Raw genomic sequence first — 22,489 nt, 5'->3', positions numbered from 1 at the left:
AAAAACTAAAATATTTGGGGGCACGGAAGTGCAACCGCCAAGTCCAGTAAAATTTTTAAATTTCGGTCCAGTTTTCTAGATACATAACTGCTGTCTACAAAATACAAAAAGAAATGAGATCCCATCAAAAACAATACTTGTCAAAAAAAACAAGTCTCGCAACTCAGTTGTTTATGTAAAACGTTAAAGATTTCCTGGCCTGGACTTGGTATTACATGGATCTCACAACTTTTTACCGTAGAACAACTGAGTTGCGAGACTTGTTTTTTTGACAAGTATTGTTTTTGATGGGATACATTTTAATAATAGAGAAACGCCCGTATTTACAAACATTACTATGAGGTCTCACAGTGCGCGTGGACGCACAGGCTGTCACCCAATCACAGAGCTATATTCAACGCTGTGCGTTCGATTTGTTGCTTCACTTAAGCAAGCATCGTTTGTTAATATGGGCGACAGAGGAGAAAATGAAGGGAAGTCGAACCTTAACTTCGAACTCCTATGTTCTTCTGATTAATTTCGTTGCGGGTCCAATGACAGTTTAACTTTCCCCGGGACTTACTTGACCTTTACTGGTTGGGTTTTTATTGGCGGTTAAGCTGTTAGATCCTGGCTACACAGGAGTTGCAGCGGTGGGAGAGGAGGGAATAGTCCCGTAGCAAAAAAGTTAATGACTTCTGATGCGTTGTTTTAAGAAATAAGGCATTAATTGAGTTATTTGCTTCAGATATCCGCCGAAACTAACGAGGGCATAATGTCAGCAGTGAACGGCAACGATGAGGAGCTGGACAGGCTGCGACAAGTCCTTGTGGAAGCTATTGATGAAGAGAAGACCAGGGCTCAGAGGCAGCGTAAGTTTACTAAAATAGCTCATAGTGTTAATACTTTTTAAGTTCATTTTCCAAGCGACAAATTGATTGGACAGGCTGCAACAAGTGCTAGTGGAAGGCATTGATGAAGAGAAGGCCAGGGCTGGAACAGCGTAAGTTTACCGAATTAGCCCATAATGTTTTGAAGTTTTTAAGTTCATTTTTGCAAGCGATAATTTATTGGACAGGCTGCAACAAGTGCTATTGATGAAGAGAAGACCAGAGCACAGAGGCAGCGTAAGTTTACAAAATAATGTATAGTTTTTAAGGTTGTAGATACTGGCTACATAGGAGTTGCAGCGGTGGGAAAGAGATGTGGTTGTGATTTTATGTTCATTGTTGCAAGAAATATTTGTTTGATGATTGAGTATTGACCCCGAAGGTGACACTACCACTTTGACAGCAATTCAACATGCTAGAGTGTACTCTAGTAATGTACTTGTCTTTAGCAAAGTCATAGTAAAATGGAAGAGTAAAGAGTTCTATTGAGTTGGCGTAAACGTTCATGTAAACGCACATGTGTGCGTGCACCCATAATAAAGCTAGTTTTAGGTCCCATACTGGCATAGGACCTTTTTCTGTTGTTATGGTGTCAAAATCCTGGTATCAGACGTTCTGAACCATCAGATACTAACTTCATGGTCTCATATACGTCTGATGATTCTTTGAAGCCCGGAATCATCCTTTTTTTTAAGGCATTATGGCACCTAAAATCCGCCATTTTGTTTTTTTTTTTTCAATTTTAATATAGCCAGTGTCACTCTCACGATTAAGACGAATCTAACGACACCTCTCACACTAAAATCGGTCAAGCCGTTTAGTTGTAGGCCGTGCCAAGGAAATATACATACATACATACGCTCGAAAAACATAACCCCTTCTGGTGCAGTCGGGTAAAAATGTGCTACTGTCCCTGCTTACTGTGGTCGCACTTGTACTAGTGGCACTTAAATACTATGTTTGCTAACGTTGCACAAGTAGGCTAGGCTAGCACAAAGTCAACGTTTAATGGTTCTTGCAGTTCGGAAGTAAATACAAAGTTATGTAGGCGTATTTAAAGGATGATGGGCATATTGGGCGTTAAACCAACAGAGACAAAAAGTATACTAAATTAAAGCTTAATACTAGTACTTCATTTCATAGTATGACAACAATCCTGAAATACGCGGGGATACGGAGATAGAGGTCGTTGAATATGCAAAGTTTCCATAGTATTTCACATCACATTAGGGTAATAAAAATAGTATTAGGTCAATTATATTGCTTTTATCGATCATATTGAGAGTATTGTATAATATCTTGCTATCGATTTAGTAAGTATGTATACCGAATAAATCATAATCGATTATTCGATTGCAATAATCGATTATATTGCTGAAAATAAGGAATTGAATTCACAATCAAATGACAGTGATGATGGTAATCAAATCGATTAATCGAATTGTTAATCGATAAATCGTTATTTGGCAATATCGATTAATAATCGATCCGTGATCGATTATGCGACAACACTAAAACTTAACTGGTAGAAATCCCATTGAAACATGACTGTGTTCATGTTATTTCTCTAAATGGTACCTAGGTATGGTCCTACGCTTATAATGTACCTAGAACATGGTTTAAATATACCATTTGTTGGCCCCACTCCTGAACTGTTGGACATAATAATGGATAAATAACTTAATGTATCTAAAATGTAAGTATTAGATAAGTATATTAATTAATAATATTTTTTGTTTGCGCAATAAAGCACCTATTACTATTACACATTATGTCAATTTCCAAGCAAACCCGGGAGTTTTTGGTAGTTATTTATATGAAAATATATTTCTGACATTAAGTCCTAACAAATAATATTAGTTACATTTCTGTTGGTTTTACGCCCAGATTCCATAGAAAAGTGCCCATCATCCTTTGATTTTCGAAAGAACTTTATCTTGCAGCAGATAGCTACATTATTTAATTTTGTCAGTCTTTATTTTAGCTGGTTGACTTAAGACCATGAGATCGCGATAACAATTGATTTCTATTGTGTCTCGATTCGCTGGTACTTATCGTACTTGAAGGGTTAATGATGTTAGATCAATTTTCTGGCACGGATAGCATAATGTCTGATGTCTTAGTCTTGGCAAGGAATACGAGTCTAATGCCCGTTTTCATGACCCCTATAAAAACAAAATGCCTGTTATGGTAACACTATAGGAGATTTGTAAGAACTATTTATTAGTCCAAACAAATAAAGAAATTTTTGACTTTTGACTTTGACTTTGGAGTCACTTAAAAATAGGGATTGATGGTGAAAACGGGCATAAGTCATCTGTTGAAGATATTTTTGAAGTAAATGACTTTGAATTCTTATAGATCTAGCGCTTAAGCGCCTAATTATAAATGTTGCTTCTGTTACTTTAGAAAAACGTCGCGACGCAAGGGAAGAAGCGAGAGCGAAGAGAGAACTGATGCTGGGTCAGGTGGACCTGAAGAAGGAGCTGAATGAAGATGACGAGGCCAGGGACTATGCTGCAGAAGAGGTTAGTCATCATCATCATCATAATTTCAGCCACAGGATGTCCACTGCTGAACATAGGCCTCCCTCAATGATTTACACATCGCCCGATCGGTAGCAGCTTGCATCCAGCGCCAGAGACTACCTGCCTAGGTCGCACCTACTTATTTGGGTTTACTATCGCCTAATCATCTTCACAGACCTCATAAAGGTAGCAGGAAGGCGCTAAATGCAGGCTGCTAGTGCTACCAACCGATCATTATGGAAATCAATGGGAGAGGCGTATGTTCAGCAGTGAACGTCCTATGGCTCTTATGATGATGATGAATCATCTACTTACACTTACATTACTTTGTAATACAAACACTAGGTTATTTAAAAAATGAACTTCCTGCAATGAGGGTTTTCGCGATTGAAAAATCCAGATGGCAATACGTAGACGGGAGGTCCAAATGCTGCATGATTGGTGGATTTTGACATATCTGTCAATGTCACGTCAAAAATAACCAATCATGCAGCATTTGGTCCTCGCGTCTACGTATTGCCATCTGGTGGATTTTTCAATCGCGAAAACCCTCATTAATAGCTTATACTGACAAAGGTTGAGTTTCCTGAGACATCTTTTAAAGGGCAAGCTATATTTGGGACTTATTGAAGTGCCCTGAGGGGGCCTACATACTAATAAAGATTTTGCACTCCAGGGTTTGAACCCAGACGGCGAAGCATTACACCATGAGCAACTCAACGAGACCACACCTTACGACATGAGCAACTCCGAGTTCTGGTCATCCTTCTCCAGCAGCGAGGAGGCGTTACTAGAGTGCGAGGGCCTGATCCTCAACCTGCCTCTGACTCCTCACAGCACCTGTCGAGCTGACGCTTCGGACGAGGAGACCTTGGCTGCTTCGAGAGCTAACGCTTTGACTTACAGGTATGTATTTTTCTACTGGTATACGTCATGTAATGAGTTATAGAAATTTCGTTGAAATACAAATCTCGGTAAGAGACAGAATCTGAAATAAAAAGTAAAAAAGTGTTTATTTCTTAGCGATGACAAANCAATTGCGCACATTTAAAATAAAGTTTGTTTACACTTTGACAGCAATAGACTGACATGCAAGGTGACATGTCAATGAAGTTTTCAGTTATAGATGACCCACGCTGAACTGTCCCACCAAACTCAATGACAGGGGGGCGCTACTATCGTTCAACTATATGGTTTCCAACATGGCAAAAATCGGAACCAGCGATCTGGTATTGACGGTGGCGCCCCACTGTCAATGTCATCGATAGGACAGTTCACTATTTTGGAACTATACTGTTGCCGTTAAAAGAAATTAGTACCATTAGTTTTCCGCAACATGGCGAGGGTTTTTATGTTCCTGGTCAGGCTATACTCGTGAGAAGTTTTGCAACTTTTTTTAAATAATGGCACTGGCTACCCTTATGCAAGCCACAGAGAAAAAAGTAACTTTTATTCCGAACAAAAAAGAAAATTCAAGGCAGGTTACAGTTTTTCTTTTTTTTACACAACTTTAAGAACTGTCTCAGTAGCTAAGCAATGCAGATTTACATCTAATATGATAAGGGTTTATCTATATGTACATGTAATCTATTAATGAAATTAAACTCACCACGGTGGTTAACGTCGTTCAATCCATACTAACGCATCAATTTCCAAACGTTGAATAAATAATTTCCAAAAACGTACAAAATCGGTTATCACACATGCACGAAGCGCCTGCACTGATAATGCAACTAATACCAACTAATCATAGTTTCTAAATTGTTATCAAAGATAAAAATATTCGTTGTATCGCCAAATTTCGCATGTACAAATAGCGCTAGATAAAACCTGCATATATTATATAATTTTATCTTTTTCACTCAAGATAAAATGCCATTCAACACGCATTCGCGTCCTATATACGGTGACAAGTTGACTGTAGTGGATATGTTAAATATGGGTTATAAAATATAAATTCGCGAACTCTACTTATCCTAAGTAATCGATATAAATAGATCATTTCAGTTACCAAAAATAGCATTGAATACGATTCTATTACAGTATTCAAACACCTTAAATCTTAAAATAACCAAGCCTGGCGTCAAGCAAATCACAAAACATACAAAAATATCTTACCCTATTAGAAACCAAGTATGGTTAAAGGGGAATACATAATTGTAGATTATGACACTGGCAACATTCCGAAAATCTTTCACAATAAAAAACAACTGACCACGATAACCAAAAAAGTCCATTACCTTTCGTGTTTTGTATTTTTAAACAACTGAATTGATACGAATATAAGTTAGAAGCGTGGATATGCTTCTGCTATGAGCTCTCTATGTATACTAGATTTTGCGCATTTCTAACACATAACAAAAGATATTTACACAAGTGAACGCACTCGTGTTAGAGCCTATTCCATGAATTATAAAAAAAGTGTAAATAAAACATGAATTCTAAAACCTACATTTTGTTTCGAGCAAACTAGCTCCCAAAATTGACTGTTAAACTTTACATAACCGTGGAGTCCATAGAGATACAGACCATAGATTAAGGGTCCATAGACAAAGGGTTGGGTGTCGCCAATAGCGAGGCGTTAAATGGTAAAAAAATCTTTAGAACCGACGACACAGATAAATGTTGTAATTGAAACGTGCAAAGCGGCCATTTTGCACGTATTAGACCGTTTGCACAGCTGTGCAGTCCAAGGATATCGATTTTGGCTAGCTAGATCTTTTTAAGGCCGACGTATGTCTTGGTTACGCGATAATGTATTAAAACAACAATTGGTGGATAGGAAAATTCGCGCTTCATACATAAATAAATAGTAATTATCATCATCAGCTCATTTAGTCTCCGCTGTAGGAGGATGACCCTCTTTAATTGGCCATAAGGCATATGGAGAATTTGCGCAGCGTGCTATGGAGAGGGCTATGCTCGGTGTTTCTTTACGAGATCGAATCAGAAATGAGGAGATCCGTAAACGAACTGAAGTCGCTGACATAGCCCGACGGATTAGCAAGCTGAAGTAGCAATGGGCAGGGCACATAGTACTCAGAACTGACGGCCGATGGGACAGCAAGGTTCTGGAGTGGAGTCCGCGTACCGGAAAACGCAGCGTGGGACGTCCACCCACAAGGTGGACCGACGACCTGATAAAGGTAGCAGGAAGGCGCTGGATGCAGGCCGCTACCAACCGTGCGACGCGGAAGTCATTGGGGAAGGCCTATGTTCAGCAGTGGACGTCCTGTGGCTGAAATGATGATGACGATGATGATGGAGAATTTGGTACACACTCTCCACGCTGGTCAGGTCGGTTGGGGAGGTAAAAAAGAGTAACCTACGTAAAAAGAGTATACTCTGCGTTGCAAAGAACCAGAGTGTCCGAAAATTGGACTCGATGTCATTAATGGGGTAGGCGTGCATTCGTTTTATTACGAAGTGTTTAGTAAGCAAGCACTTACCTTTCAAACGATCGATTTTCATTGAAAGTCGTTCAATAAAGCAGTGCATCTCAATCGCACTGATGATTGTTATGGTTATAAAGAATGTTCTTTACGTAATTACTATTTTAAGAAATGAAATAAGCCGCATATTTTATTACCAACCTAATACTTTTCTCTAATAAGGAACATAAAATATCAAAAAAGAATATTTCGACGAAACAGTTTAGAACTTGGGCCATACGACACGGTGCTTTTCACGAACTGAACACTCGTGGGGATTTGTTCTGCGGCTCACGTGTAATGGTTTTATTCGCGCCATAGACAAGGGTGCCATTGACTAGTCGTCCATAGACAAAATAGAATAGGTGGATGACGTGTGTGTTAAGTTTTCATGAAAACTTAAAATGAGGAAAATATTTTTTTTTGTTTTATATTTAATTTGATCTGAAAGTTGAATATTGTATAAGTAAGGATTTGCAGTTATTTTTGAAGAATATTCCCCTAACTTTAAATAAATAGCGATGTACTCAATACTCATACAGTTAATTTTAGAAGAAAAATACACGTTCATTAGTGAACCGTATATTTTATCATTTTAAATACGCGCCCATATCGGGTCTAAGTAGGATTTAAAATAACAAATATTAGATACACTCCAGGCTATGACATTGTGATACAGTTATCGCGTTTTTTAGTCATTTATTTTTATCAGAGTCCTAGGCCAGTTATCTTATCGCTGAAACCTAGTGTGGAGTAATGAAATAATCAATCATGTCTGTGACAATTTTTGGGTCCCAATATTTGACGGTTTTTTGAGATTTTTTCGTAAAATCTACCAACTTGTCCCCTTGGATTCGTTCACTTGTACTAGTAGAGCTGATGGCCGTTAAGGCAGAAAAGTTCTCGAGTGGCGACCACGGGCCTGAAGACGTACCGTGGACAGGCCTCCTACTAGGTGAACCGACGATCTGGTGAAGATCGCTGGAAGAACCTGGATGCGGGCAGCGCAGGACCGGTCGTTTTTAAATCTTTGGGGAAAACCTTTGTCCAGCAGTGGACGTCATTTGGCTGAAACGATCAAACGAATATAATATGACCTCCAAGAAGTAGTAGGAAGGCGCTGGATGCAGGCCGCTACCAAACGGGCAATGTGGAAAATCATTTGTGGAGGCCTATGTTCAGCTGTGGAAGTCTTGAAATGATGATGACCTCTAGCTAGAAGCATTCGGAACCATGTTACCTTGTGAAATGGTAAAGGAATTATTCAAATTGGTGATGTAGTTCCGGAAATTACCTGACATAAATGAAACTTACAAAAACTGCTCTCTTTTTTATTACACAAGCAATAAATGATAACATTTTATGAATGTTAGCTATCTCTGGAATGACTAGCCAAATAGATAGATTACTCATCTTTTTATCTATCTTTTATTGCTGCTGGACCATTTTTATTAAAATTGGGGGTTTAGCTATTATAGCCACAGGAGGTACACTGTTGAACATAGGTATGCCTCCTACAATGATTTCCACATCACCCGGTTGGTAGCAGCCTGCATCCAGCGCCTTCTTGCTAACTTTATGAGGGTTAGCTACACATTCATGCTATGCTATGCGAGAATGACAGGTGGACATTGTCCTTTTTATACCTTATATAGCTTAGATTGTAAAAAGAACTAAAAGTGCAAAATGTAGAGCAACCTACATTTAGAGATTATGCTCTCTCTACCAAACAGAAAGCATCCGGAACACACCTTGCGAAAGTGACTGAGTACACATTGAATATTTGGATATAATAATATGTAATGAAGACATAAAACGCAATTGTATTAATAATGATCTCATGGCCAAGTGCTTGTTTCTGCGCAACAAGTCACTCGCAGAATTTGCAAAAGTAAATTGTGTCAATTATTCAAAATAATAATGGAGTCTTTAAATACAGAACTTCATGGTCCGGGACTATTCCCACCTCTCGTTCCCACCACTGCAACTCCTGTGTAGCCAGGATCTACAACTTGACCGCCATAAAAACCCAACCAATGAAGGTCAAGTTAGTCCCGGGGGAAAGTAAAACTGTCATTGGACCCGCAACGAAATTAATCAGAAGAACATAGGAGGAGTTCGAAATTAGAACTTCATGGACCGCTGTCTTTCGAAATCTGTGTTGGATATTTCAAATTCAAATAGTTTATTCAGTACATAGGCCCTTACTAGGACACTTATACACGTCCCAAATATAGCTTGCCCTACCACCACTTCGGGACAACATATGGGCTGGTGCTGAGAAGAAGTGGCGGAAGAAACTCAGTCACCAGCCTCTTTTTCAATAAAATACAGTAATTATAAATTGCTTAAATGACACGCAATAAGTGCGTGTTATCATAATTATTGTAATAGCTGACTACCGGACGGACGGAATTTTTGTATGGTCGAAAGGGGGCGCGTCTCAAATAAGTTTGGGAACTAATGTCATAGAGGTTTGTGAATACGTTCGTTAGTCTAAGTCATAAGTGTCTACTGTCTACTAATTTAGTTGATTCGCATAATAGGCTAGTCTAGAACCTACGTGATCTATATCATGTAGTTTTAAAGTATGTCATATATTGCAAATTAAGTAGTGCATTATTTATATCAGTAGTTTCAATGACGTGGAAGTTATTAATCAAATTGTTGGTAGGTATTATTGCTTCATGCCTCAGATAATAATTATAAAATACAATAGAGTAGCGAATGTATTTTTTTTATTTTTTTTCTTTCACTTTGGGAGTTAGGCACTTGGGCCTATGATATAGGAAAAGTGACTATGAAAAAAGAGTAGTAAGTATTCAATACTGAAAATTGATTCATTCAAACCTAATTAATTGGTCCAAACAGACAATTAACCAATCTCAGTTTGAGATTTGATTTTGATTCTTAACATAGTCTTCTTTTTCTCATATTGCTAGCAAACTAAACAGTAAAAGTAGAATTTCAGTTACTCGGAAAGTTTTTTAGTGACGCTACTTCACGTCACTTGTTCTTCCATCTGATGGAAACAGAAAACATGGCAATAAACATCATACTGGTATATTCATCAGTATATTTCCCACCTGCAAGTTCGTTCAGCTTGTTAAGGAGATCCTAAAAATTCCTGGCTGAAAGATTACAGCCATTTCAGGTCTTTGGATTATTCTATTTGGTAATGGGTACACTGTGACTGACTGTCTTCTTCTCCTTCAATGGGGAAATCCTGGTTTGGAGTCTACCTCCAGGTTTAGGGAGGTTCTTTAATGCTTAAGTTACTGGTAAATGATTTTTTGAAAAATAAAAATCATAGTTGAATTCTAATTAATTTAGTTCCTCCGTTGAGGATTCCAGGTGAAGCTCGCTTTCACCTTCGGCCTGATCATCACTTACCATCAGGTGAGATACAGGCCAAGAGCTTCCTCGTTGTGGATAGAAAAAAAAAATAGGAATCTTGTTGCTAAGTAGGTTAATTGGCTAAAGGTTATTTAGAAAAAAACTGATTTTCAGCAACAAGCAGATAATATAGTTTACATATTACATAACGATATCGATAAAATTTCCGAGCAAATATCTCGCAATTCGGGTGCATAAACACGATAGAGTGCAGCTGGATTTTGCCGATAGGCGCCCGTGTGTTCAGTATTATCTCAAAAGTCTAAAAATTAGACTTACTCAACTTAGTGTCAGGCTATCAGTGCGACCTGGCTATCGCTGTTCGTTAGCGATTTTTAATGGTTTTGTTATTATAATGATCTACGAACTAGACGCGTGAGGTTTGTAGGTGACCTTACAGTATTTGCGAATGTATTTGCCTAAATCTTAATCTTAGTTTGTTTTATGTTTATATAACAATAAGCTCGCTGTAAGTGACATCAGAAGTTGACCTCAAGAATCAAGTACATTGTTGGTTCGTTCGTTCGTTCGTTTCAGCCAAATGACGTCCACTGCTGGACAAAGGCCTCCACAATGCACGGTCCTGCGCTGCCCGCATCCAGGCTCTTTCCATTCATACATTGTTGGTAATGAACTAAAAATAATAGTAACACTCACAAAACTCATTTTATTTTTGCAAATAGAGCACTTTTACACGTTCCAGTACTTATTTTGGCCTAATTAAATTACCAAAAACTATTTTTTATGACATGATGAACATACGTCTCTCATGCCCGTAACGGTATGCTTCAGCGCCATCTACTTTCAGGGCAGTTTACTTCGACAGGCGAGTCGTTGCACAATTCTTAGTGAAAAATATAATAATATGTTTATATTTAAAACCTTTTGATTTATTTCTATGATCTATGATAATTCTGAGACATAGCTCAAGTTCTTGCAATCTCATTTTCTTTTCTCACGTCACTCTTTTTTAATTATTTGTAAACTCGACAACTTTGTTGACAATTTACATGTTACAGAGTAGTTTAATACTTTATTACATAACTCTAGCCAATTACTGAGTTTCACAGCTAATATCACTTATTTTATTTAATGTTGCAATGAGAGATAGGGTTATACCCATTTTTATTGTTTCTATTTTAATTATTATACCTAATTATTAATTGTATCTTATGTCTGTATGTTGAAATAAATGACTTATTATTAATAATATTTTGTGTAGTAGGTACGTACCTTGGCAATATCTACGGTCTGCTTATCGTTCCCCTTTTGTGTGATCTGAAATGATAATATTATTTTAGTATTATATCCTGCTTAATTGAAGTGAAATTTCCTGCTTAATTTAATTACCAAAAACTTATTAATAGGCTTATTTTCATAATCACAGGGAAACAATGTTATTTCTACGAGGAAGTACGGAAGTACGATTAATTAGGGGAAACACTTGACGCACAGACTGACAAACTAGAAATTATTATTACAGTTTGAAACCTGGATGGGATTCTAGTGCGAAGTTTTGTGTTATGGTCTCGAGTTCGATTTTCAGTAACATCTTATACCAATATCAATTGCCTTCCCCTTTTGATTATTCTAAACGTTGTCTGGAAGAGATTGCTTCAGAGCGTTAAGACCGAATAAATTGTATTTTTTGTGGAAATTCTGGGTCCAACTGGGACGTCATTTGGATGAAACAACCGAATGAACGATAATCTGAAAGAACCTATGTTGTTAATTTTCATCTTCTTAGGTCGGTGGTTAATTTAATAAGCATTCTGAGATTTTGACTATTTTTAGTGTTTATTATATTGCACTTATAACCTTTGAAATATACAAAAATACCCATAATGTTGATTAAATTGGGTTCATATTCATGAAAAAGTCGAATTTTTCAACTGAAATTTCATGATATTTGTAATTAGCATTATAAACGTAAAAATGGATACTAATGGCAATCAAATGAAGGCTAAATTACGTAGTTACTATTTATCATTAAGTTACTGAGAAACCTGTGTGTTACTTGACGTGAATAAAGCCCGTAACTTCGCTTGCGATCGGCCTACATTCGCGAAGTACCTAACCGTACTACGGGAAACTACGTTATATGTAAAAACATTATTTCCGTAAACATATAGCGAGTGACCTGACCAATCGGGGCAAAGGTCATACGTGGCTCGACCAATAGCAGCGCCGCTTCAGGAATTCCAACTATGTAGGCTCGTTTGAGAGTGAAAGTTCGACCAATAGCGAGGCGCTCGGAGTTGTAGTGGTGACATATATGGGACGTATGTAACGAACATGAATGGGCCTCGCATTGTTTTAGTGTGTTTTGGGTTAAATCTAAGGGTGTTATGATTTCAAACCTCCTTCTTGTTGCTAAGTGGTTCATATTATATGCGAATAAAGATCTATCTTTTGTAGGTGCGTATATGTGAATAGAGACAGCCTTTTGTATGAGATTATTTGAACGTATGAACTCGAATTAGACACGACACATAATTACGTTATCATCACGCATCAATCAATTGACTTATGATATGATCTGTCCAAAATATGTTACTGTATAAATAGTATTAAAATTATTATCTCATTAATAATCTTAGAAGATTCCATTTTTATGTATTTTTGATTTCCAAAGTAAAGGCTTATTTACACACGACGTATTAAGTTGTGAATTGCATGCTTACTAACTTTTGTGGTTACATGGTAATTAAATACTTAAAATTAAGTTGAATTTTAGTTACTTAACAACTTAATAAATTGTAACACGTGTAATTAGCTTTTAAGTAAGCTCTTCTCATTAATTTCATAACTTATTTAATCAATGAAAATACTTTAATGATTTCTACTTTAATTATTCTATAACTTAATTACACTTTTTTTGTAAGTTCCTTTAATTTCTCAAATCCACATGGTCACCCATCCACAAGCTGACCAAACCAAGGGATGCTTAACCTTTAATACCAAGTTCAACGCGCTGACACCACCGAGCCACAGTCGCCTCGAGAAAACATTTAAAAATAGGGCTCGCTTAACGCAATCTAATGTAGTTTATTGAACTGTACGTACTTAGTAGTATATTATATAAAATGCATAACACTCGTAGATAAGGATTCTTATTTCTTCCTGATGTTTTTCTATGCGGTTTTTGACCCGGGCGTTCACTCTGCACATGACTCTGTTTATTGTATGAGTAAAAGTGTTCTTTGTTAGAAAAACTAATGAAATGCAAGATTCATAGCCTTAACGTGATGAAATTTGGTAGTTTGTAAACCCTTGAATTTTCATTACATTAATCATCATCATCAAAAAGAAGAAGTTCATATTTCACACTACCAGCATCCCAAAAGGACATAGAACTTTAACCCCGTATTCACAAACGATGCTTACTTAAGTGAAGCAGAAAATCGAACGCACAGCGTTGACTAGAGCTCTGATTGGTTCGTGTGTCATCCTGTTCGTCCACGCGCACTGTGAGACCTCATAGTAATGTCTGTGAATAGGGACGTTAGTTTACAAGATTTGTGAAAAGTTGTATGAAAAACATGAAACATGATTGAAAAAGTCAAAAAAGCGCGTTTGTGAGCGCAAGCAAATATGTAAGTATGCCAAATATTAAAGCGCTTGAAGCCGGTGATAAGCGGTGCAGCGGAGGGATGTGCAACTGCAGCCGGGTTTTATCGAGTCGATAGTTTTGTTGCTCAGAAATATGTTTTGTTTTAAACTTTATTAGACGCGATATATCAGAGTACTAAAGGCGCGCTTAATGCAATATAGCCTTGTCTTCTAGTCAGCTTTTGCTTTCAGAAAGCGTTTATTTTTCCAACTAGCAAATATCATGGTGTTTCGTTCGGCGTTTTGTTGAATTGTCAACTTGGTTAATTAAAAAAAGGGGATTTACCTACATTAGTTTAAAAATAGTAGGCGCATTATGTATATGAATAAAGACCACGTTAAAAATGGACATTGAGTTAGTCCTTAATAAATGTTATTTAACTGAAATTCTACTAAATTATTTCTAGTAAAATAATCTAATCGAATTTTTACATTTACGGGAAAGTCCTATTTGTTTCTGTATTGGGTTTTCCTCTAAAATAGGTCTGAAAATATGGCTATATGGAGGAAAACCAGTACCTACAAACCTATTGTAAAGAGAAAGGAAATAGTTTAATAAATTTGTACATTTGCAAAGATAACACTCACACAATCGTATTATGCTAATATTAATATTACATTTTAAGCTATCATGCTATGTTTCAGTTTTGCAGTTATCGTGGATTTAATTTAAAAATAGTTGGAGAAAGTTTTATCATATCGATAGATATGAGTCGTGTGCCATCACTAGCATAGGGCAGGGCTGGTAGTTATCAAGTTGCAAGATATTGCGAATATAAAATATTATTAGATAAGGTGTGCCGAATTATTTCAGATTAGCACGTGAAGTTAGAATACTAGCTTTGTTGTATCGGCCTAGATAAGTATAGAAAAATGTTCAATTTAGTTGTAGTTTTGCGATATTTTTTTCTTTTTCGATTTCAGATTTGATACCCGTAGATTTTATATGATACTAGAAAATACTGCTTTTATCTTAAATTGGATAAGATTAGGTTTTTTATAGCTTGTCTACTGTATATTAACTTGATAACTTTATCGTAATTGTATTTATGTATTTGCCTCACTCTCCTTTTTTTTTTCCTAAAATCAAGATGGTCTTCGTCCCTGTGTAGATAAGCTAGAAGTCGTTGTGTATGAAATATTTTTTTTAGTTCATTTTAGAACAAACGACTAGATATAGTCAGCATCAAGTAGTTCGTGACACATTAAGTGGCCAAAAAGTTGACAAACCTTATTCCAATTGTAACAAAAACGTGTTGCGAAATTTTTGGCTATTTTAGGTGTCACAAACTATTTGACGCTGACTGTATAAGAGAATAATCAAAATAATATTGCCAAGTATAGGAAACTCATATGTAGCCATCATAGTATGAACCAAATAGGCACGACCTAGACATAGATCTAAAGCCACGTGCAAACATAGGTATATTTTTGCAACTATCATAGTTTCGGCCATTAGATTAGCGAATGTAGGTAGACTGATAAGTATTTGAAACATTTGTTAGAGTGACCACGTGTGCAAATGATAAAAATGTTTACTAATACCTATTATCTTGAAATAATGTTAGAGTTTTGCAGTCGCGATGATAAAAATAAATTTTTGTGGAATGCTGTATGTTTTTAAAAGAAAGGTAGTGTCTACTCACGGACATTGCCCGCGGGCGGCGTGACCGGAGGGAGCGGCGAGCGTTCGGCGAACGAACGAGCAATGTTCGGTTCGCGAGCGAACATCGAAGAAGACGATCCTGACGCACTCTCTTCAACGACTTTGCACTAAACGGTCTCAATATCATTGTTAATTTATACCGAATAGACAATTAATTGTATACAGTCCACTCTTTCATTTAATTAACTTCCACTACACTCACTATCGAAGTAACAGGTAGGTAATGAGATTTGTGTCGGCAGCACATTAGACTATCTATATAAATTTTTACTATAAAATTGCCTCTATAATAACTACATAAAGTACCACAATGTTTACATTGATATGCCGTCGTCTCTACAACTCTATTAGTGCGCGTGCGACTCTATTCGCATAAATCGCTATTCTTTGTTCTATTAACCAACTAAAAAGAATATTTCTTTATTTTCATAAGGGTTTTCACGGCAGCAGATTTTTTCAGACATTTTTTGAAGTTTTTATCACGACTTCTATGACAATAGCAACCTATGATGTCAATATATTATTGACGTGACTAACTATGTATGTATTGCTTACAAAGCAGATTTTTCAGTTAGCTGAAAACTGATTGGGTTTCAGGGGAAAAACTACGTGTATTTTCAGAGTTTTGCCCTGAAATAACTTAGCTCAATGGTGTCAACTTAATTTGTTTGGTATAGCATAGTGATAGGTGACATCGTGTCATATTTATTTGTTAGACATCCTACGGACGCGCGCGCCGGTTTGTAAAAACAGCGCGCGGGAAGCCACTTGTTTATGTTTGGATTCGATACTATTCGGTGCATCTAAATAGTTATTAATTGTACTTACTTTTGTTTATTCTAAAAGCTTAACCTAACTAATATTAAGATTAATTATTCTGTACTTATAGCTTTTGTATTAACTATTGTCATGAAATCTTCAGTCTATGTAGAATTTTCACGTTTCCTCGTTTTAATTCAAATTGTTTTTTATTTATTTGTTTGTGTAAGCTCGATTTTTGAGCAAGTGTATGTTGTAGAATTAATTAAGGGTGACACCTTAATTATAAGATACGTTTTGTAAAGCTGATATGGGCCAAATATTATTTTCATCGCGTACATTCTCATAAAATCTGAACAAAATCTTGATAAGTCTTATTTTTATTATTTTTTATTTATTATTGTCAACCTAATATTGTCTTGCTTAATCAATATTCCATCTCGAGTGAACAAAACTCTGACCTCGATGAACAATTAGACAATATAAACAATGGTTGAACAAAACGCTGATGGTGGTGGCTCGTTTACCAGAATCAGTTGCGAATACTGTGTGAATGCATACAGCTTACACATCTTTCTGATTAGTGTTACTTAATTGACATGGCGTGGTTGGACTGGCCGCACACTTGCGACTGTGATGAGTAATAGTCGCAAACATGTGATTGATGAGATCAAGTGTGGAAAGTGGCATTAGCTTTTTGAAAAGGTTCATATTCATTTTGATATTTTTTTATTGAGTTTTACTGAATTTCAGTGGGCATTACTGAATAGCAGACTGCGGTCTGCGGTTGCGGTCATAGTCTCTGAGGCCAAATGTTAAGATGATGCATAGTAGATATTTACCGTGTTGTTACACACTACGTTATTTCTTTATCTGTATATTGAAACACAAATATTACACATACTTATTTATTAACTTAAGTTATAACTAAGTTTTCTACTCTTTTATTTTATTGTCAACTAGCTTTCCGCCCGCGGCTTCGCCCGCGTGGAATTTTGTCTGTCACAGAAAAACTTTATCGCGCGCGTCCCTGTTTCAAAAACCGGGATAAAAACTATCCTATGTTCTTTCCCGGGACACAAACTATCTCTATGCCAAATTTCATCAAAATCGGCTGCGAGGTTTAAGCGGGAAAGCGTAACAGACAGACAGACAGACAGACAGACAGACAGACAGAGTTACTTTCGCATTTATAATATTAGTTGGGATTTTAATAGTATACATAGGCCAATATAAATATGAATGACAGATATATAACTCTTCTCCACGCCGGTAAAATTTTATCTCTTTCAAGTAATGTATGAAATAATACACACTTATCTAATAGTCGCAAGTGTGCGCGTGCGCAACTCCAACCAACGCATCTAGTCTTATTAGAAAAATAGACTCGGTAATTGTATGAAATAGGAATTCCTAGAATTAGTAAAAGACCACACTAGTGGTAGGAAATGTCGACGGCGACAAATATCGGAATCCAGATCGTAAACATAATGGTTATGACTAATGAGATTATATATGTAAACACATTTTTACGAATTCCAATTTGCTGTGACTTCGCGGAAAAAATACTGGTATACTTATTAGTTATTTTTTAGAATTAACTAACTCTTACACAAGAATTAGGCTAAAATGTCATCATATTCAGTTCGTCAATATTTATTATATTTTCAGCAAAAAAACTATCCATTTATAGTTTTGACTGAACATCCTACTTAAATGTATGATGTGTAAAGACTTTATTAGTTTTCGTACTTACAATTTAAACTTTAAGTTCTCTATTTTTTTCAATATGACACATTTTATTCGAAATATTTTTCTGGACAGTAAATTACTAACATTTGTGGGACCTATAAATAACTTTCATTTTATTTTATAACTAGGCCTTACATATTTTGATAGTATTTTTTAGAATTTTAAGTCATGAATTACAAAAAAATAAATATTACGTACTTAATTAATCCATACATAATGCATGTTCAATATGAGCAATCTGTTGTACACAGAAATAGCATTAAATAAATAAATAAATAAATATCCTTGGACATTTTACACTGCGCTTCTAGTCCCAAACTAAGCAAAGCTTGTACTATGGGTACTATTCTATTCTATTCTATTTTATTCCTAAAATAGTCCTCGTCTAATATATTCTACCTAATAATAATCCTGAAAATGACCAGCAAAGTGATAAAGCGTCCGTGGTTCTTGCCTATCCTGCCCGTGACTCAGGACGTCTAGCCATGATAACGCACTTCTGAACTGTCTGGTTGGTCTACAGTCGCTAGCAAAAGTGCTATGATTATTTATTTAATTAATCTTTTGTACATAGAAATGCCCACACTACGTCTTCCAGCCTGGAAAACCTTGGAGGAGGTCTTTGTCCAGCAGTGGACGTCATTTGACTGAAACGAACGAACGAACATAGAAATGATGTAGTACCAATGTATGACTGGTGGCATTCTCCACCAGTCTACTACAGGTCGAACAGAGAACAAAGTGGTTGCTAAAATGCACACTAAGATGCTTTTTGTAAAGGCAACAAAAGACAGCAGCTTGGTGTCGGCGACTTTATTTAAAAAGAATCATGTTGACGACATAAACATGTCAAAAGTCGACGATTCACGTCGGTGGGTCGGCGGGTTTGGTGTACTGTATAACATAGCTACCATAGGTTAGCAAAGAAACAAAAAAAAAAAGGAAAGAGAAGAAGGAAGGAAGGAAAGAAAGAGAAAAAGTTTTTTTTCTATGGAAGAGTCGCGTTGAAAGTAAAATTAAACGATTTTACAATCTCTATTTATCTAGTCAAGTTAATGTGGTTAATTATTATTACATATCTTGTAATTGGTGCACCTTCAGTTTTGCTAACCTTTACAGAACTTTCCTCTTGGTATTAATACTGCAATTTTGAATTTGTTTTATGTGATTTCTCTATGTTTATGTGTGGTATCGGTGAATAAGTTTAGTACGGGACTTTTCCCACCTCTCGTTCCCACTGCTGCGCTGCAACTGCTGTGTAGCCAGGATCTACAGCTTGACCGCCAATAAGAGCCCTACCAGTGAAGGTCAAGTTTGTCCCGGGGGAAAGTTAAACTGTCATTGGACCCGCAACAAAATTAATCAAAAGAACATAGGAGGAGTATTAAATAAGTTTAGTAGTAAGTAGATTGTTATTGTGAAACTGATAAGTTCTGTTGTTGACTGTACTATTTAGATGACCTCATGTCCTTCAATAGGTCCAATAACACTAATAGTTCGCGCTGCGTACATTTGTACTAATTATGGATTAGTAGCTGTATTGATTAATTAATTACGTATTAAGAATGCCCTTTTGTAGTATGAAATACCATCAAAATCAGGAATGTATGTGAAGCGAAAATATTTGTAATTTTTATTTGGAAAACGTAGCGTGGGACGTCTGCCCACAAGGTGGACCGACGACCTGATAAAGGTAGGAGGAAGGCGCTGGATGCATCCCGCTACCAACCGTGCGATGTGGAAGTCATTGGGGGAGGCCTATGTTCAGCAGTGGACGTCCTGTGGCTGAAATTATTATGATGATGATGAAGTTTTTTTCATTTAGGTTTTGTTAGTTTAACAAATAAAAGATTACGATGTCAAATTCAACAAAATGTTTCATAGATGTTACTACTTTCACAATTTAAAACCGGTCATATTGTTAGGTACTTCAGTTAGGTTTAGGATAAACTGGATTTAATTTATGACCTATGTAAAGGAAAATTGGTCAGAATATTAGTTCGGTAGCAAAAATAATTCATATTAATACCTATGGTTAGAGGTTATTAGGTTAAGTTTGTTGCAATTTGTTGAATGTATTAATATTAATTAATTATTCGTTTGGAAAATTATCTGCGTTAGGTAACGTTATATTTTAATTTTAATTATGTTGTGCTGCTTATTTATTTGATATATTTTAAAAATCACTTTTTAGAGAATGTTTTATTATTTATTGAAATAAATAGTAACAGCATATTAATTTAATTTAGTTTTTATAATATTTTTAAATATATCTGAAACTTTTATTTTTAAATAGATTCAAAGGTTTTCAGATGATATAAATAAACCAAGCCCGCCTTTAGAAGTCAAATAAAAAAAATGCTTCCTCAATTCCCTAAAAAGTGGGGTAACCCCATTTATAGTGACAGTTACTTCAGATTTATCTTTTAAAACTAATATTTTTCTAGACTCGTACGTTAGATGCAAAGCAATCTAGGTTCATTGGCCAGCGATAAAAAATACACACAGATACGACTTTATGTAACAGACATTGATTGTGGCTTATTTATCTGGAAAAGCATTTTTATTGCTGGGTTTTAATCATATTATTGCCTGCGACTTTGTCTAAAAAAATATCTTCATTAAGAGCGCTTTCACATTAGGGCGTTAGTAGCGCGACTGCAGCGTGACAGCGGCGTTTTTATAATGTGAAGGCATGCATCCGCTGTCACATAGATTGAAATTTTCAGCAGCGCGTCTGTCGCGCGTCTGTCGCGCTGCTAAATCGCCTAAATATGAAAGCGCTCTAAAGAACCAGGAAGCTGTTATTTTGATCTTCCTCGGTCCCTCACTGATGAGGATCGCGACCACATAGTGTTTCTCCACAGACTGCGGTCAAAAGTGATTTTGTTTTGCGTTCATGAGTCATATGTCATTTTGGTAGAAAAATAAAAAAGCTTCCTTGGAACGCGATAGCTTAAAATCTTCTAAGCTCTATGCCCGTACATTAAAATGTCTGAATGTATAGAAAAATAGGTTTTATGATCTCTTTATTTCTTTAAATCTTAGCTATTTCAAGTATTTCCTTAAAAACTAACAATATTTTAAGACACTTGTGTTTCTATTACTTATTCCCGGAAATAAAGAAGTTTCTTTTATATTATTTGTTGTAGATTTGCCTTCATATTAGCGGTTTTGGGTTTCAATACCACATCGGGCTGACAATATAAACTATGTATATCTAGTAATTTAGGTAAATCTAGTAGACCTTTATACTTTGTATTTAAATTGAACATGTTATTTGGGGCAAGTTATTGGTGTGATCTAAGCATAAAATTAAACTTTTGATAAAAAATCTATGCGAATAGACCCGCAGGCATAGACTAGTCTCAACATATTGAACCTAAAACTAGTCAAACGAAAGGTTTTGTACAGGAAAACATCGAATTTATTATTAATTGTATTGATACGGGCATATTATTTACGTCTGACTCACAGGAACTTCTAGTTGAACTCTACAAGGACAAGACTAGAGCTGTAAACAGCTCGAGCTTGATTTAAACTAGCTTTGCACTCAGCTTTGTCTGTGTTTATTTGAGTACTAAAGCTCTATATATTTTCTGTAGTCACTATAGTACATTTTCCGTTAAAGGTATGAGGAAGTTGAAACAATTAATTTTACATTAAATTTCTAATTAGTTCTAAATAAAACCTAAGTATAATTGGCTAAAAATAAAGTCAATTATTAATTATCTAATTTTTGTAACTGCTTTTCTGAAATCATTATGTAGGTAACTTTTCCCCAAAAATAAAAGATTTAGCTATTACTAAATAAATAAGTATAAACCAATGTTGAAGTACATGAAATACAGCTTCAACTAGGTATATAAGTATCAGCTCTTAGCTCGATATACCAAGGAAAATCAAATAATAATATAAGTTTGTGGAAACCCGTTCTAGAACGTTCATAGACGGTAGTTATTATCCGTAACTCTAAACCTAGCTCCAGTTACTGGCTCAGTTAGTGAAACTAACCGCTTTTCGTAAATATTATTGTGTCGAGATGACACTCCGATCTAGGTAGTGACGTGGTTTGCAGTTATCTTTTAAACTTCACTTTCTGGTCAACAAATAACTAATTATCTTTTAGAAAAATGTGTACAAGTAGCTATAAACGTACATATATTAAAACAGAACTATCTTGGGTATTTAATCGCGAACCGAACCAAATACCCATATGGGTTGTTCTCGTAAGTTGAACATCTAAAATGCTTTGGTCTGTTTGACTGTTTTTTTAGTAATTAGAATAGAAGAAAGTTGTTGTAAATGTTGTAAAAAATAAAGTATTTACTGTGCAATTCCTATACTGTGGTAAAATAAATGAATGTTTGTATCATCCATATGCACCACGACTTACTTATTCTTAATTGATTGAAAATTATTTTACTACTTTCCGTGGAATTTACTATCTCATTTCACATCTAGCAGGAAATATTC

At 35.9% G+C, this 22,489-nt stretch overlaps 1 protein-coding gene and 1 long non-coding RNA gene across 2 annotated transcripts in view; one reads left to right on the top strand and one right to left on the bottom strand.

Moving 5' to 3' along the window:
* Positions 1-731: 731 nt before the first annotated feature.
* On the top strand, positions 732-5,268 carry LOC114360583 (uncharacterized). The gene is made up of 4 exons (XM_028315320.1): positions 732-851; positions 3,279-3,397; positions 4,074-4,303; positions 5,265-5,268. Exons 1-4 carry the CDS (start codon positions 755-757, stop codon positions 5,266-5,268), a joined length of 450 nt encoding a protein of 149 aa, XP_028171121.1. The 5' UTR covers positions 732-754.
* A 6,203-nt stretch (positions 5,269-11,471) lies between these two features.
* LOC114360582 (uncharacterized) overlaps positions 11,472-22,489 on the bottom strand; it is a 109,728-nt gene continuing 98,710 nt past the window's right edge. Inside the window, exon 3 of the long non-coding RNA XR_003656526.1 lies at positions 11,472-11,502. This is a non-coding gene — a long non-coding RNA (uncharacterized LOC114360582). The remainder of the gene's footprint in view (positions 11,503-22,489) is intronic.

Source organism: Ostrinia furnacalis, unplaced genomic scaffold, assembly GCF_004193835.3.
Source record: "Ostrinia furnacalis isolate ACB-3 unplaced genomic scaffold, ASM419383v2 OfSCF5087, whole genome shotgun sequence".
Lineage (NCBI taxonomy): Eukaryota > Metazoa > Arthropoda > Insecta > Lepidoptera > Crambidae > Ostrinia > Ostrinia furnacalis.
This window is presented reverse-complemented; position numbering and strand designations above follow the sequence as displayed.

What these genes read in the sequence shown, in the direction of transcription:
- LOC114360583 (XM_028315320.1), top strand. Translation starts at nt 755, where the DNA reads ATGTCAGCAGTGAACGGCAACGATGAGGAGCTGGACAGGCTGCGACAA. An exon ending in GACCAGGGCTCAGAGGCAGC is followed by an intron (nt 852 to 3,278) that starts GTAAGTTTACTA and finishes CTGTTACTTTAG; the next exon opens with AAAAACGTCGCGACGCAAGG. An exon ending in GGGACTATGCTGCAGAAGAG is followed by an intron (nt 3,398 to 4,073) that starts GTTAGTCATCAT and finishes TTTGCACTCCAG; the next exon opens with GGTTTGAACCCAGACGGCGA.